Raw genomic sequence first — 12,986 nt, forward strand, 5'->3', positions numbered from 1 at the left:
GTGCACACATGTGATATGCAGCATCTAGTCATGCTTCATGTACACACATGTGATATGCAGCATCTAGTCTATGCTTCATATACACACATGATATGCAGTTTGATGATGACCTTTATGTGTCGTGTTTTATTTTAGCTTGTTATGTTTCTAACAATTTATTATTTATTACTTTTGAAGGTATTTCAATAAACAATGATCTCAGTGGAGGAGCAAATACATTTGTAAATCAGAATAATCGCTGGACAAGATTCTTAAACTGCTGATGTGAGCCCCATCCTACTACTGTGTCTGTGGACAGGCACATGCTGTACTCAGGAGAGTTACTGACTTGGATGAATGGAAGGTATGAACTGTGCAGTGTACTTTGAAAACGTTTCTGTAAAGGATCAGACGTACATAGCTCAGGTTCTGTGGCAGCATGGTCTTTGTCATCTACCTCTCTTCTACTAACTGTGCTGCTAAGGCAGGGAAGCAGGAAACGGAAGCACAAGTATGTCTGGCTGTGGTTCAACAATACTTGATTTGTAAAGGCTATGGCTAGATACGGCCCATGACCCACAGTTAGCCAAGCTCAGACCACACATAACATAGCTTATAGATAAATTGGTGTCTGTAAGCACAAAATCTTTTTAGAGGACTTTTTATGATTAAGTAAGTTTGAAAAACTCAACTCCTACACCTCACTGCTGAAGAATAACCCTGGAGTCAGCAGTATTAACTGCACACTTGAGAGCAGAGTTTCAGGCTCCTTCCTCAGAAGCTCCATTTTAAGCACCCCCGATGATTATGTGCATTAACTCTGAGAAGCACTGCTCTGTGGCCAGGCCCAGGAGCTCAAGGCTGTTATCTCAGCACTTGGGAGTCTCAAAGTCAAAGGACGGTGAGTCCGAGGTCAGCATAGGCCCGATCTCGAACAACACACAACAAAAACAATAAAAGCAAAACTTGCTGGTGTAAGAAAATACATGACCATGCAGGACCCACTATACCAGTGTGCACGTCAGACCTGACTGTCCAGCACCTAATGTTCCCGTTCACATTAACCCTCTACTGTTGACTTTGTGAACTACTACTCATGGTATACATAAACAACTGCCCACTTCTATGTCATTTATAGATCTGTATACATACACAGGAAACCAAAGGAGGTGACAGAGTTTGCAGCTTACCTTGATTTCATCAAGGTTATTGGGATTTTTCACACGTCGAAAATAACTAGAATTGATTCTACATGGCTTCATCCAGACAGGCTGATTTAAGTTGGGATCCTCAGCAAATATTTCCTCAAAAATCTCTTTTGTTAAATCAAAAACCGCCTTAACAGAGAGAAAAGAAAAGAAAGAGAAAAACAAGAAAAAAGAAACAAAACAACAGTAAGAAACTGGCCCGGAACCCACATTTCAGACACTGGGTAAGGAACTGGTGGTGCCTTTGTTACCTGTTTGTAGACTCTTCGACTCGTGCTTCCTATGTCTAGCCCTTTACTGGCACAGCCGAGGAACTTGGCGGGAATACTGAAGCCATGAAGGTCCTGACCTAGCTCTTTCCATTTCCAAAGCTCCTCTGCGGCATTATGCACAAGGCTTTCAACCTCCTCTGCCGTATGGGGAACTACCGATAAGGTCTCACATGGCTTCTGGGGTACTCGCTTAGGTTCTGCCATTAGAGGTACGATTGTTTCTTCTGCCTTATTCTTTTGGATCTTGTGAGAAGAGCTTAAACCAAAATCTTCATCAAACCAGTCTTGATCATCTAATGTGCTCAGGAACTCTCGGCTGATCTCAAGTTCAGCAAGTCTCTTAGCTAGCTCTTCTTGCCCACTGGCACCAAACACTGGGCTCTCCTACAGAAAGACACATGCAAATAAAGGACCATTTAGTGACCTCCCCTTACTTAACAGCTTTTAAAAGATAAAGCACACCTATTACTTATGTGTTTTAACATCTCTATAAGAAATGTAAAGTTACAATATAATGGTCACTTATGAGTAAGAAAAACCTATTCTCTTCCACTCTTCTGCTTATACAAACCTAATCATTAAATTTTATAATAAAATATATTTATTCATTAGTTTTTTCCCTTTATATATCATTAATCATTCTATTTCTGAAGGACTATCACTAGGATTGGGAAATGAAATGGGAAATGAAAACTCTTACGTTTGGTGATTATCTGGCTCAAGTTAATCAAAATCATTACTTTCCTTAGTTATCCATGGGCAACCTAAACAAGCTGACAGCCTGAGTCTATGTCATAGAGGGGATACTTCAGTTTTATCAGAATCATCACACAACTGCTAGTCTCTGGAGGGTGCTATAACTGAATAGACAGGTGAAAGAGACCTGCGCTGAGAACCACTGGAAAGTTCCAAAGAACGTGGAAGGAGGTGTGAGGTATGGACTGTGTACAGGGCCATCCATATAGTTAGTTTAAAAGAAGTTTCAGTTCCCACAACCTGACAGTGTTCATGACAACCCTATGGTGACTACTCATGACATAACAGAGGGCAATTATACTTCAGACAGAAAAACAGCTCTGAGTATGTAAAAACAGTATTTAATAAGCAGCAGGTTGGGGAATGTCCACCCCAAACAGAACTAGTGTAAGCCTCAAAGGAAGGTAATTGGACTCAAGATAAATACTCACAGGTCTGGGACACATGTCTGGAGAAGAAATCTCTTCTTTTTCATCTTCCAATTCAGCTCTTAAACAGCAACTTGGAACACTGAGTGACTGTTCCTCAATATTTTGGGGTGAGTCTTGGGGTAGTACTTTCTTTTGGTCAAGACACTCCTGATTGCTAAGCTGGATTTTCTCATTTCTAGCCTTTTTGACTTGTTGTAGCTGGCTAACTGTGTCTTTCACAAAGACCTGCAGTAAACTGTCTGTCAGTAAGCTCACTGTCTCTAGCTGCTGCTTTGACTTTTTTTCTTCACTTATTGATGACTTCAGCTGAGCTTCTAACTGGTTTTTTTCTCTTGTTAAAAGATCCAGAAGAGGAGTAGAAGGCTTTTCTGAATCTTGAGAATAAAAGTTCTCTTCCTGCTCTGCAAGCTGCTGCTGCTGTAATTCTTCAGAAAGCATGCTGGCACACGCACTTTCTGAGGCAGCAGGAACAAGGGCTTTGTTCTCTTTACAGGATGTCGGAGGATCTACTGAAGACTGTTGGTGAACATGGACTTCTAGGACCTCAGGAGTGTCTGTTTTTATGTTAAGGCTTCTACCTTCGTCCACTGAGGCTTCTGTATTATGAATACTAGGCAGTGATTTCTCACAAAAATATTCAGCTATATTGTTTTCTCTGTCTTTTAGACATTCTATATCTTTCTGCTCTTGGTACTGTTCATCTGAGTAACATTCTTCATCGTCATTTATGTCTATATAGTCATCGAAGTTTTCTAGAATGTGAGATATTTTTTGAGGAGGAGCAAAAATACCATGCTTCTCTTTGCACACAAAATATACAATACCATCATATGTTCCATTGTTGTTTCCTTCCGGCTTATCCAGTTCTACTCCAGCCCAAAATCCTTTAGCAAACGCAGTCTCACCTTTGAACCGAAGAGTACCTGGCTGAACATTGCCAATCAACACCCTATCCCCAATGTGGAAATCTGGTAGCTCCTCCGTGGCAGAGACTGCAGCTAGAGGAAGGGGCTCAGTGCCCCCCTGCTCGTGGCCCACGTCACTGCGCTCCTTACTTCTCATTAGCTCTGTTGGGGACCTGAGCTCCAGCAGCCTTTCAGAGTGGACGCCACTGTGAACAGAGAGGCTTTTCTCACTGAGGCACTCGCTGATCTCCTCATCACTTCCAGACCCAGTAGTTCTACTTCGAGAGCTCCTCGTGAGCCATGACTTATCTCTGTGAGACTGAGCGTCTTTCCTGAGTGATGGCGATGACACCTCAGAGTCATCTTTACTAATCTCATCAGCAGAAATCCCTTTCTTGAAAGAAGACACTTCAAAATCTTCAGAGTAGGATGATTCTTTAGGAACAGAAAGTTGTCCTGACAATGTAGAGTCCCCATTCTCTCTGCATTCTTGCTCAGGGATGCCTCCTGCTGACAGGATGTCCTGGCTGCTGTCATCTCTACTTGGATTGGACTGACTGTCTTTCCGTACTTCCTCTTTTTCATGACACACTTCCATCGCTGGTGTAACTAAGTCTTGGTGCACATTAGCAGAGTCTGAGGGACGCTCTTTGCTTGACAGGGTTCCAGAGGTCAGGTCGAGTTTCAGGAGGACCTCAGATCCCCCTGACTGCTTACAAGAAGCATCTTCACCCTCACTCCTCTCTAGTTTTATGGATTCTATTTCCTGTATTTCTGATTTCTGACTAGAATCTTCAGCCTTAGACTCTGACACGTCATGGATCTGATCAGGTGCATTTAATTCCTTCACAGGAGATAATGAGGGTGTGCTTTCGAGAGAATCTCTAGACTCTGTTTGTGTTTTTCTGGATGACAGAACTGGAGATGAGGCTTGCAAATGTTCTATCCGGCTGTCCAACTCGTCCCCTCTCTTTGCATATGCAGATAACGACCTTTCTGATGTGGCCCTCTCAGAATATGACAATGAAGAATCTTAAAGAAAAAAACCATAACATTATTAAATCACAATCTTTCAGTTCTTAGACCTAAAATTTAAATAAAAGCCAATTTTCAGTTAAGAAAAACTCTGGTCAATAAATATGACTTGCTCTGTTTATAAGGTTGTTGTTTTTTTTTTTTTTTTTTAGTTTTTAAAAAATACTGTACTAAGAATAAATAGAACATTAAAAATGTTTAAGTTGGGAATGATTTATAAAGTGATGTGGCCTAAGTTTATGACGCCACTATTCTATACGCTCTTTGGGAATGAGACCATGGAAAAGCAGGCTATATGAAGAATGTTATGTCTTCAGGCACAAGAATGTGGGGGGATATACTTCCATCATTCTTCTTAAAAATGAAGTTTTGTTGGCTAGAGAGACGGCTTAATGGTTAGGAGAATTTGCTATTTTTGTAGAGGACCCAGGTTCATTTTCCAGTACCTACATGGCAGCTCACAACCATCTGTAACTTCAGTTCCAGGGGACCTGATGCCCTCTCCTCACATGACACACACATGTGGTGCACAGGCATACATATAGGTAAAACACCCGTGTGTGTATGTGTGTGTGTGTGTGTGTGTGTGTGTGTGTGTGTGTGTGTGTCTGCCTGCCTGCCACAGGGGTGCCTGTCAAGTCCGGAAGAGAGAGTTGGGTCCTCTGGAGCTAGAGTTAACAGGCAGTTGTAAGCAGTCTAAGATAAGTGCTAGGACCCTAACTTGGAGAAACTTTACATGCTCTAAGGTGCTGAGCCATCTCTGCAGTCCCAGAAATTCACTTCTGTCGCGGGAGAATTCTGTAGGCCTTAAACTACGTCTACACAACTTTGTTCTCTTGGGAACATACCAACATGTTCAGCAATGGACGCCAAGGACCCTCTGGAACGCTCTGACTCTGTCACGGATTTCCAAGTTTTTGCCGTTTCAGATCTGAAGTGGAAAAAGTAGTAAGTAAGACGGAGTATAATGCAGATACTGCACGACTGACAACTGTAAGCAGACATCTTTAGACAAGCTTCCCTCCTCCCTACAGCAGGTACCGCACACAGCGCCTGTTTCTGACCCTTGTCACTCTGTGTGGATGAACTTAGTGGGACATGTAGAGACCACCAGGCATCAGATAGCTTACCTTGCCTTTTTGGCTATAAATCCATGTAGATTTATAACCACTCAGCTACCTTTCCTGCTGCTATCTGAAGACAAACAGCAGGCCTCTTACTTCCCTTGCTTTATGTGTATCCCCCACCATTAAAATGAACTCTCCCCCTCCCTCCTTCCCTCCCTCTTTCCTCCAGCAACTTGTTCACATCTGTGCTCACCACTGAACCACATCCCCAGCCCCTCCTTGCTTGCCACCCTCCTTTCCTACAGCACTGGCCATGCTGTTTGACTTCTGCCTTTTGCTTATAATAACTTAAATGTCGCTCTTTAGTTTTATTTACTGCTTGCTTCCCTTTTCTCTCCAGATGCATGCTTTTCTAGCTTTACCTACCCTTTATAACTATGCATATCTAATATTTTCAGAATCTCTCTCCTTAACACTCACACAACTCTATTAGTATGAATTACATTTCAAAATTAACACTTAAAACCAAAATCCTAAGCTTCCCACAAACCCACTCTGCTACTAGGGTAATGAAAGCCTGGCTCAACTAAGAAATGCAGGAGCCCTCAATTTCCTGTTTCCCACTTTAATTAGACAATATCATGTCTTAGAAATTTCTAAAGTATATCTTCTATTTTTATTACTGCTGTTAATTTGAGGCTTGGCTTAGACTGCTTTTCTTTCGGCATCTAAGCCTATTTCTTCTAATCTTTCCTCAATATAACACTCAGAAGGATCTCTGTGAATACAAATGTCTTCTGACGTTGGAGACTGAATGTAGGGCTGCACATAAGCTAATGTGCTGACATTTAACTGGTGAGCAACAGCCTACCTCACTCCTGATTGAAAAAATATCTAATCCCCTGATTAAGAAAGCCACTCAACTAGGGGCTGGAGAGATGGCTCAGCAGTTAAGAGCACTGACTGCTCTTCCAGAGGTCCTGAGTTCAATTCCCAGCAACCACATGGTGGCTCACAACCGTCTGTAGTGAGATGTGATGCCCTCTTCTGGTGTGTCTGAAGACAGCTACAGTGTACTCACAAACATAAAATAAATAAATCTTTAAGAAAGCCGTTCAATAAATACTTTATTTATTTGTGTATCCCAGGCTGAGCTTGTTATGTAGAGGGGTAACCTTGAACTTCCTTGCTCTTCCTGCCTTCACTTCCTTAGTGCAGAGATTATAGGAGCTGGAGCTGGAGTTACAGACGGTTGTGAGCCACCCAGTGTGGGTGCTGAGAACTGAACTTGAGTCCTCTACAGGAGCGGTATGTGTTCTGAATTACTGAAGAATCTCCCTAGCTCTTGTTTGTTTGTTTGCTTGCTTCCTCCCTTCCTTCCAGAAATGCGTGTGGGTGTTTTTCCTGCAATGTGTGACTGCTGCAGTAGCCTCAGATGCCAAAAGAGGTCACCAGATTCCCTGGTCCTAGGTTTACAGACTGCTGTGAGCTGCCATGTGGGTCCTCTGGAAGAGCAGCCAGTGCTCTTAAATGCTGAGCCATCTCTCCAGCCCCCTGGATGAGGGCTGGATGATAATTCATGAGAGGTGCAATATGTATATCAGGCTAACCTGGGGCTCACTATGTAGCCTAGGTTGGTTTAGAACTCACAATCCTTAACCTCCTGAGTGCTGGCAGGAAACATCGCACTCAGCAAAGCATTTTAGCTTGTTTCTGTTTTCTTATACCCATGGGGATAAAAATCCAGTCTTGCACATGGTATGCAAGTGCTCCACCATGAAGCTATCAAAATACTTTAAAAACAACTTTAAAGGCACACATCTTCTCACAGTAAAATGTGAACCACTAAAACTGAGTGAGCACAAGGCCTTCCCAATGTGGCTTTTCCTTACTCCTCCAGTCTCTCTGAACTCCAGTGGTACCTATCCAGTGGTATTCTATTTACCTTTTAGAATGTGCCTACCCAGTTTTTTCTCTTCGCCATTCACGAACATTCTTCTCTTTCACATATGCTTGTTTCTCAGAAGCCTCTCACCCACTGTCCAAACCAACAGGATAATAATATATATTCTACTACCGCTATCTGGTCCCTTATATATTTTTACCTGATGTATAATATTCTATTACATGAATAGAACCAAGATTTCTTGAGACATTTCACTCATTTTTGGAATTAAAGATCATTTCCAATGTTTTATGAATATAAATGGATGTTATGATAAGCACAAAATTTGCTATAATAAATATACTTAGTGCAAATAGAGATTTTTGGTATTACATATTTTATCAAGCTAGTTTTTTTAGACATAGGGTGGTGGAATTAAAGACTATAGATCTTTTTGCTTTCTAAAACACTGCCTTGTTTTCCAAGGATCTACACGTAACTGTCTGTTCCTGCCGCAGTGCCCAGCGCCTGCTCTCGCTGCGCCACCTCGGCCCAGGTTAACGACGCACACTGGATGACATCTGTACGCCATCATTCACTGTGCACTTGCCATATGGAGCACTTTCATGTTCATCAAACAGACAGACAGACAGACAAACAAACATAGTATTTTTACTTCTATCATTTACTCTTACTTAAAAGTTCACTTCTACTAAAACATCTTTCCTTATCCATTATCAAATAAGCAGAATACATGTAAGTTTTTACAGTTCTTACCTGTGTAGTGGATGTGGCTTGATTTTGGGTTTTTCAGATATGGAGGACAGAGTTTTAATTTGAAATTTGGATGTTGGGGATGTGTCCAAATCTTGGCTGAGCTCACCTTCAGTTTTCTTAATGAATTCATCGTAAGTCTAAGTTTGGAAGAGTTAGAGAAGTTTTTATTCAGAATGTTCTAAAAGGTATTTTAAATAGTAAGAATATTTAAAAATTTTAAATAGCATAATTTAAATATTCAACTAGTAAAAAGACAGAAGATAAAGATTCCCTCCCTGTTCCCATCACGTCTTTACCACTGTAGAAAGCGAGGCAAGAAACTACCGTTTCAATTTTAAAAACCCCGAATGATAATCCGTCGGCACGCTGAGACCTTTAGTTTGTCATATGCCACTTTCTGCAGTACGCACTATTATTCTGTGGCTTGGGGGAGGGGCACTGTGGATTGACGATGGCCGCTTTAGCTGACCTGGAACTCACTCTGTAGAGTAAGAAGTTCGTGAACTCAGAGACTCATCGGCCTCTGCCTCCTCCAAGTGATGGGATAAAGACTCGGGCTACGACACTCTGCCTTATATGCTGCTTTGTTTCTGGTATCACTGACTGTAAACTTCTTAAGAAAGTACTCGGGAAATTGCGTGTAATCAGTCAGAAGGTCCGAATCACTGACCTGTTGCCTGGTTATTAAATGCCTACTCTTTACTAACCACCAGATGCCGACACGCCATAACTATCATGAGTGTGGCATTACGGTAGCCCTCTATCTAGGGCGTCTCTTCCGCTTGGAGGCTGCACTCACTTGTCTAAGTCAACTGGACGTCGTGGCTGAAAAGAAAAGCTGGGCATGATTTCTTCAGGCTTATCTATGTCTGGCCTAACTAGACTGTCAATAAATGTTCACAGAGTGAAAGAATGATTGATGGGTCCTTGCTAATTATTATAAATTCTTAATGTCGGGACTAAAATCCCTACTCATAGGTAGAGAACTCTTGTCCTCCATATTATCTTCATCGGAATTAGCAATGTTCTGACAACTTCTAGTATTAATCACTAAGTAACTGCATATAGCATCTAGCTAGGCCTACATACTGGTATAGCTACTCAGATCTGAAAGCGATACTGATCTAATTTTAGTTTATTATTAACTCTGTGACCAATACAGTCCAATAGATCATTTTCATATGAATCGCCATGTCTATTTATTTCTCTATGACATAATGTAATTTCAAAACTCAGAACACGTAACTCTCTCGCATTTCTATTCAGTCACTCAGCCAAGTGTTGGATGGGATGGGTCATATGGCACTCCACTCTTTCTAGATATTTCCTAGCAATGAAATATTTTTTTAAGGTTGTAACAATTTTCTGAGACAGGATTTGGTATGTAGCACAGGTTAGGCTCAAACTTGAGCTCCTCCTGCCTCAAATCCCCACGTACTAGAGTGGTAACAGTGAGCTTTCTCAGCAGCACTGTTTCACTTATTTCCAGTATTACTTTAATGGCTTAGAGCTGCATGCCCAATCAGGTAAAGCCCAAATGCCTTCGTCTGGCCATTAAGTTCCTAGATGTCACCTCCACTTTTGAACTTTCCCACTGCTTTCCCACATGAGTTCCCAGCATAGCCACTGCGTCTCTGCTGCTGCTTGTTCTAAATCCCCTAGTGCTAGGGTGGAACTCACTATGTGGGTCAGGCTGGATTTGAACTCCCATTTCTATTTCAGACTCCTAAGCTGATTATAGGGATGTGTGGCTATCTGGGGCTGGTTATTTACTATACCTCATCACCGTGCTTGCTCTCTGTCACCATGGGATGCACCCATGCAAATGTTTATTACTTCCACATTTATTAAAAGGCCTGTTCTCATGGGAAAACCTAGAATTAGAAATAAATAGAAACCCTGCCTTTTTCATTTATGGTCTGTGTGTCCCTGGATAAGTCCTTAATCCTACTGAAACTTAGTTTCCTTATCTGTGAAACAGTGAAGTACCCATACTTCATTGCTATGAGGATTAATAGAAAATGCATTCAATTATCTGAGTTCCTGTCATATAAAAAAAAGCCATTTTAATTTCGTACGAAAATTAGTCACTGGGAAAAAATTAACAGGACAGATAATTTGATTCAACACAGCAATGTACTTTCTCACACTTGGTAAACTTAAAGGTCTAACAGTTTCAAGTGTTTTGAAAATCTTAAAGTGTCCAGGCAGAAAGAAGCTGGGCAGCTTTCTCTAGTAGTGACATGAGACCAGACAATTGTAATAGCCGGGTGTTCAGATGGATCTAGGACAACTGGGCTACGGCAGCAGGGAGAGACTGTACGGAGGCAGGGGAGTTTGGGAGAAGAAAAGAATGAAAAGGAAGAAAGGTGGAAGAGGGAGGGAGAGGAAGAAAGAGAGGGAGAGGGAGGGGGGAGAGGGAGACAGGGGAAAGGGAGAGGGGGAGAGGGGGAAGGAGAGGGAGGGGGATGAGATGTGTAGAAAAATCTGCCAGAGGCAGCGGTAGGAGGAGACTATGCAGATGATACAGGTGAGAGCCCGAGCCAGGGCCCAAGATTGTGCACAGAGGAGTGGCCTGGCAGAACAGCCATCAGGGAGCAGGGACTGTAGGAGGAGACAGTGTCAGGCAGCAGACTGTGGAGGGGTGCCAGAGTTTAGGAGGGGAGCAGCCTGCAGCTGTCAATTAGGAGCTGTCCTACATCAGCCTGTTTACCAGAACAGATGGGCAACATCAGTGGGAATATCTAGACCTGTCTGTCCATCCATTGATAGTAATGCTTTTGAGGAGATTATGGATAAACTCTCTGTGGAGCTCTGGCTGTCCTGGAGCTTGCTCTATAGACCAGGCTGGACTTGAACTCACAGAGATCCACCTGCCTCTGCCTCCCTAGTGCTGGGATTAAAGGTGTGTACCACCATTGCCTGGCAAGTACCATTATCAGAAAGTTTTTTAATATTTAGTGTAATACTTAAGATACCTTCAGGTTTGTTTTTAAAGATGATGAAACGCGACTCCATATGACTACTCTATTAGCAGGGAACACTGAGCCCACTTCAGAGCTAAGCTGGCGGCTGACCCGTCCCGCCTCACCTCCAGCTGTCTGAGCAGACTGGCTTCTTGGGCTTTCAGCCTTTCCTTTTGTCGTTTCCTCTGCTCCTTCTTCAGCTGCTCCACAACTGACTTTCTCTTCCGCAGCTCGCCCTTCAGAGCTCGGATCCTCCCTTCAATGTCACTCTGGTCAGATGTAGTTTCTGAAAGAAACAAAATCTTGTAATTAATTTTAACAAAGAATAAAATTAACTCACTAACTAATAAAGAAAAGCTATAATGCTTAAAGTTAATATTTAAAATTTTAAAAATTGAGCTTCTGGAAAATGTTATTAATAAAATTCATGCTTGTTTTCCCGTGGATCTTCCTTTGCCTTTAGCCTTCCTGATTACCATTCTAATTTCTAATGGTTCAAACATTCGTTTGTTTATAATTATTGTGAAAAGTGTGTGTGCGTGCGCGCGCCTGAGTGTGGTATAAGTGAGGAGGCCAGGGGACATCTTTTGGCGTTGATTCCCTTCTCCTGTGTTCCGGGATGGAACTCAGGCTGTGAGGTCTGCTTGTGAAGCAAGGGTTCGTAACAACTGCACAGCCCTGACCGCTCACTCTCTGAAATGTGAGTAGATTTTGAACAACCCTATCTTAGCAAGATATATAGTTAAAGTTTACATTTTTATGTTAGTGAAATTTGTACTTTCTGTAAAAAATTACTTCTGGTAGCAAGATGTTCATAAAACTGTCCTTATATATTAATACATGATGTTATATTTTAAAAGTCAAATTAGGATAAAATAAAATTTTACATTCCCGAACTGTGAATCATTAAGTGAAGTCTTATCACATAAAATAAAGAAAAACATGTCCTACTGTTTCTTTGAAAGCTTTAAAAAGTACTAAAGTAAAACTGATTAAAATTTGTTTCTCCCCAATACTTTATTTCTGCAACAGCACGGGAATGCGGATTATAACCTGTCATGTGGAGGAATGGAAACAAACAGGCAGCGTTGGAACCACTGCTTACCTCACTGCACACAGTAAGGACATAAGAGAGCATCCCCACAGCTCAGCATCACACACTGATGGCGTTTCCACGCACCTCAGTACTCTCAGACTCATATGTGCACGGTCTCACCTTGCGACTAGGTTATCTCACATTAAGTTACTAAGAAGCCGTCCAGATGCAGAGAGAGTACTGTCTCTTAAAAATGGTGTGATCCCAATATCTGGGCTACAAAGCAAAGCTAAGTTCCCATGATCTCTCAGCATTGACTTAAGATGTACAAACAAGCAGGGGCAGGAAGGGACAACTGAGATCTTCACATGCTTCCTCTTAACTTTTGAAGAAAATAACTGGTTTTAGGTTGAAAGCGCTGAGTGCTTGGGGCTTTGTATTCATTTGCACAGTCTGGGTTAAAGTAATCGTCTCTCCGACTATCTACTTCTTTGGTCCGATGAGTTATTTGCTTCTAAGCCAAGAGTGGGGGCACAGTCCTGTAATTGCATCGCTGGGGAGGCACAAGGAGGCCAGTCTGTCAGGAAAAACCAAGAGTGAAGCCACCTGTAGTGGTGCACAGCTTTAATCCCAGCACTTGGGAGGCAGAGGCAGGCTGATCTCTGTGAG

General features: G+C 42.1%; 1 protein-coding gene across 1 annotated transcript in view; it reads right to left on the reverse strand.

Annotated features, from left to right (window-relative positions):
- Cep350 (centrosomal protein 350) overlaps window positions 1–12,986 on the reverse strand; it is a 132,918-nt gene that overhangs the window by 11,029 nt on the left and 108,903 nt on the right. Inside the window, exons 30-35 of the mRNA XM_032915377.1 lie at window positions 11,407–11,567; window positions 8,316–8,452; window positions 5,435–5,517; window positions 2,647–4,583; window positions 1,439–1,843; window positions 1,170–1,316 (exon numbers count right to left, since the gene is read on the reverse strand). Coding sequence (XP_032771268.1) covers window positions 1,170–1,316; window positions 1,439–1,843; window positions 2,647–4,583; window positions 5,435–5,517; window positions 8,316–8,452; window positions 11,407–11,567 — 2,870 coding nt within the window. The remainder of the gene's footprint in view (window positions 1–1,169; window positions 1,317–1,438; window positions 1,844–2,646; window positions 4,584–5,434; window positions 5,518–8,315; window positions 8,453–11,406; window positions 11,568–12,986) is intronic.

Source organism: Rattus rattus, chromosome 10 (genome assembly GCF_011064425.1).
Source record: "Rattus rattus isolate New Zealand chromosome 10, Rrattus_CSIRO_v1, whole genome shotgun sequence".
NCBI classification, from domain to species: domain Eukaryota; kingdom Metazoa; phylum Chordata; class Mammalia; order Rodentia; family Muridae; genus Rattus; species Rattus rattus.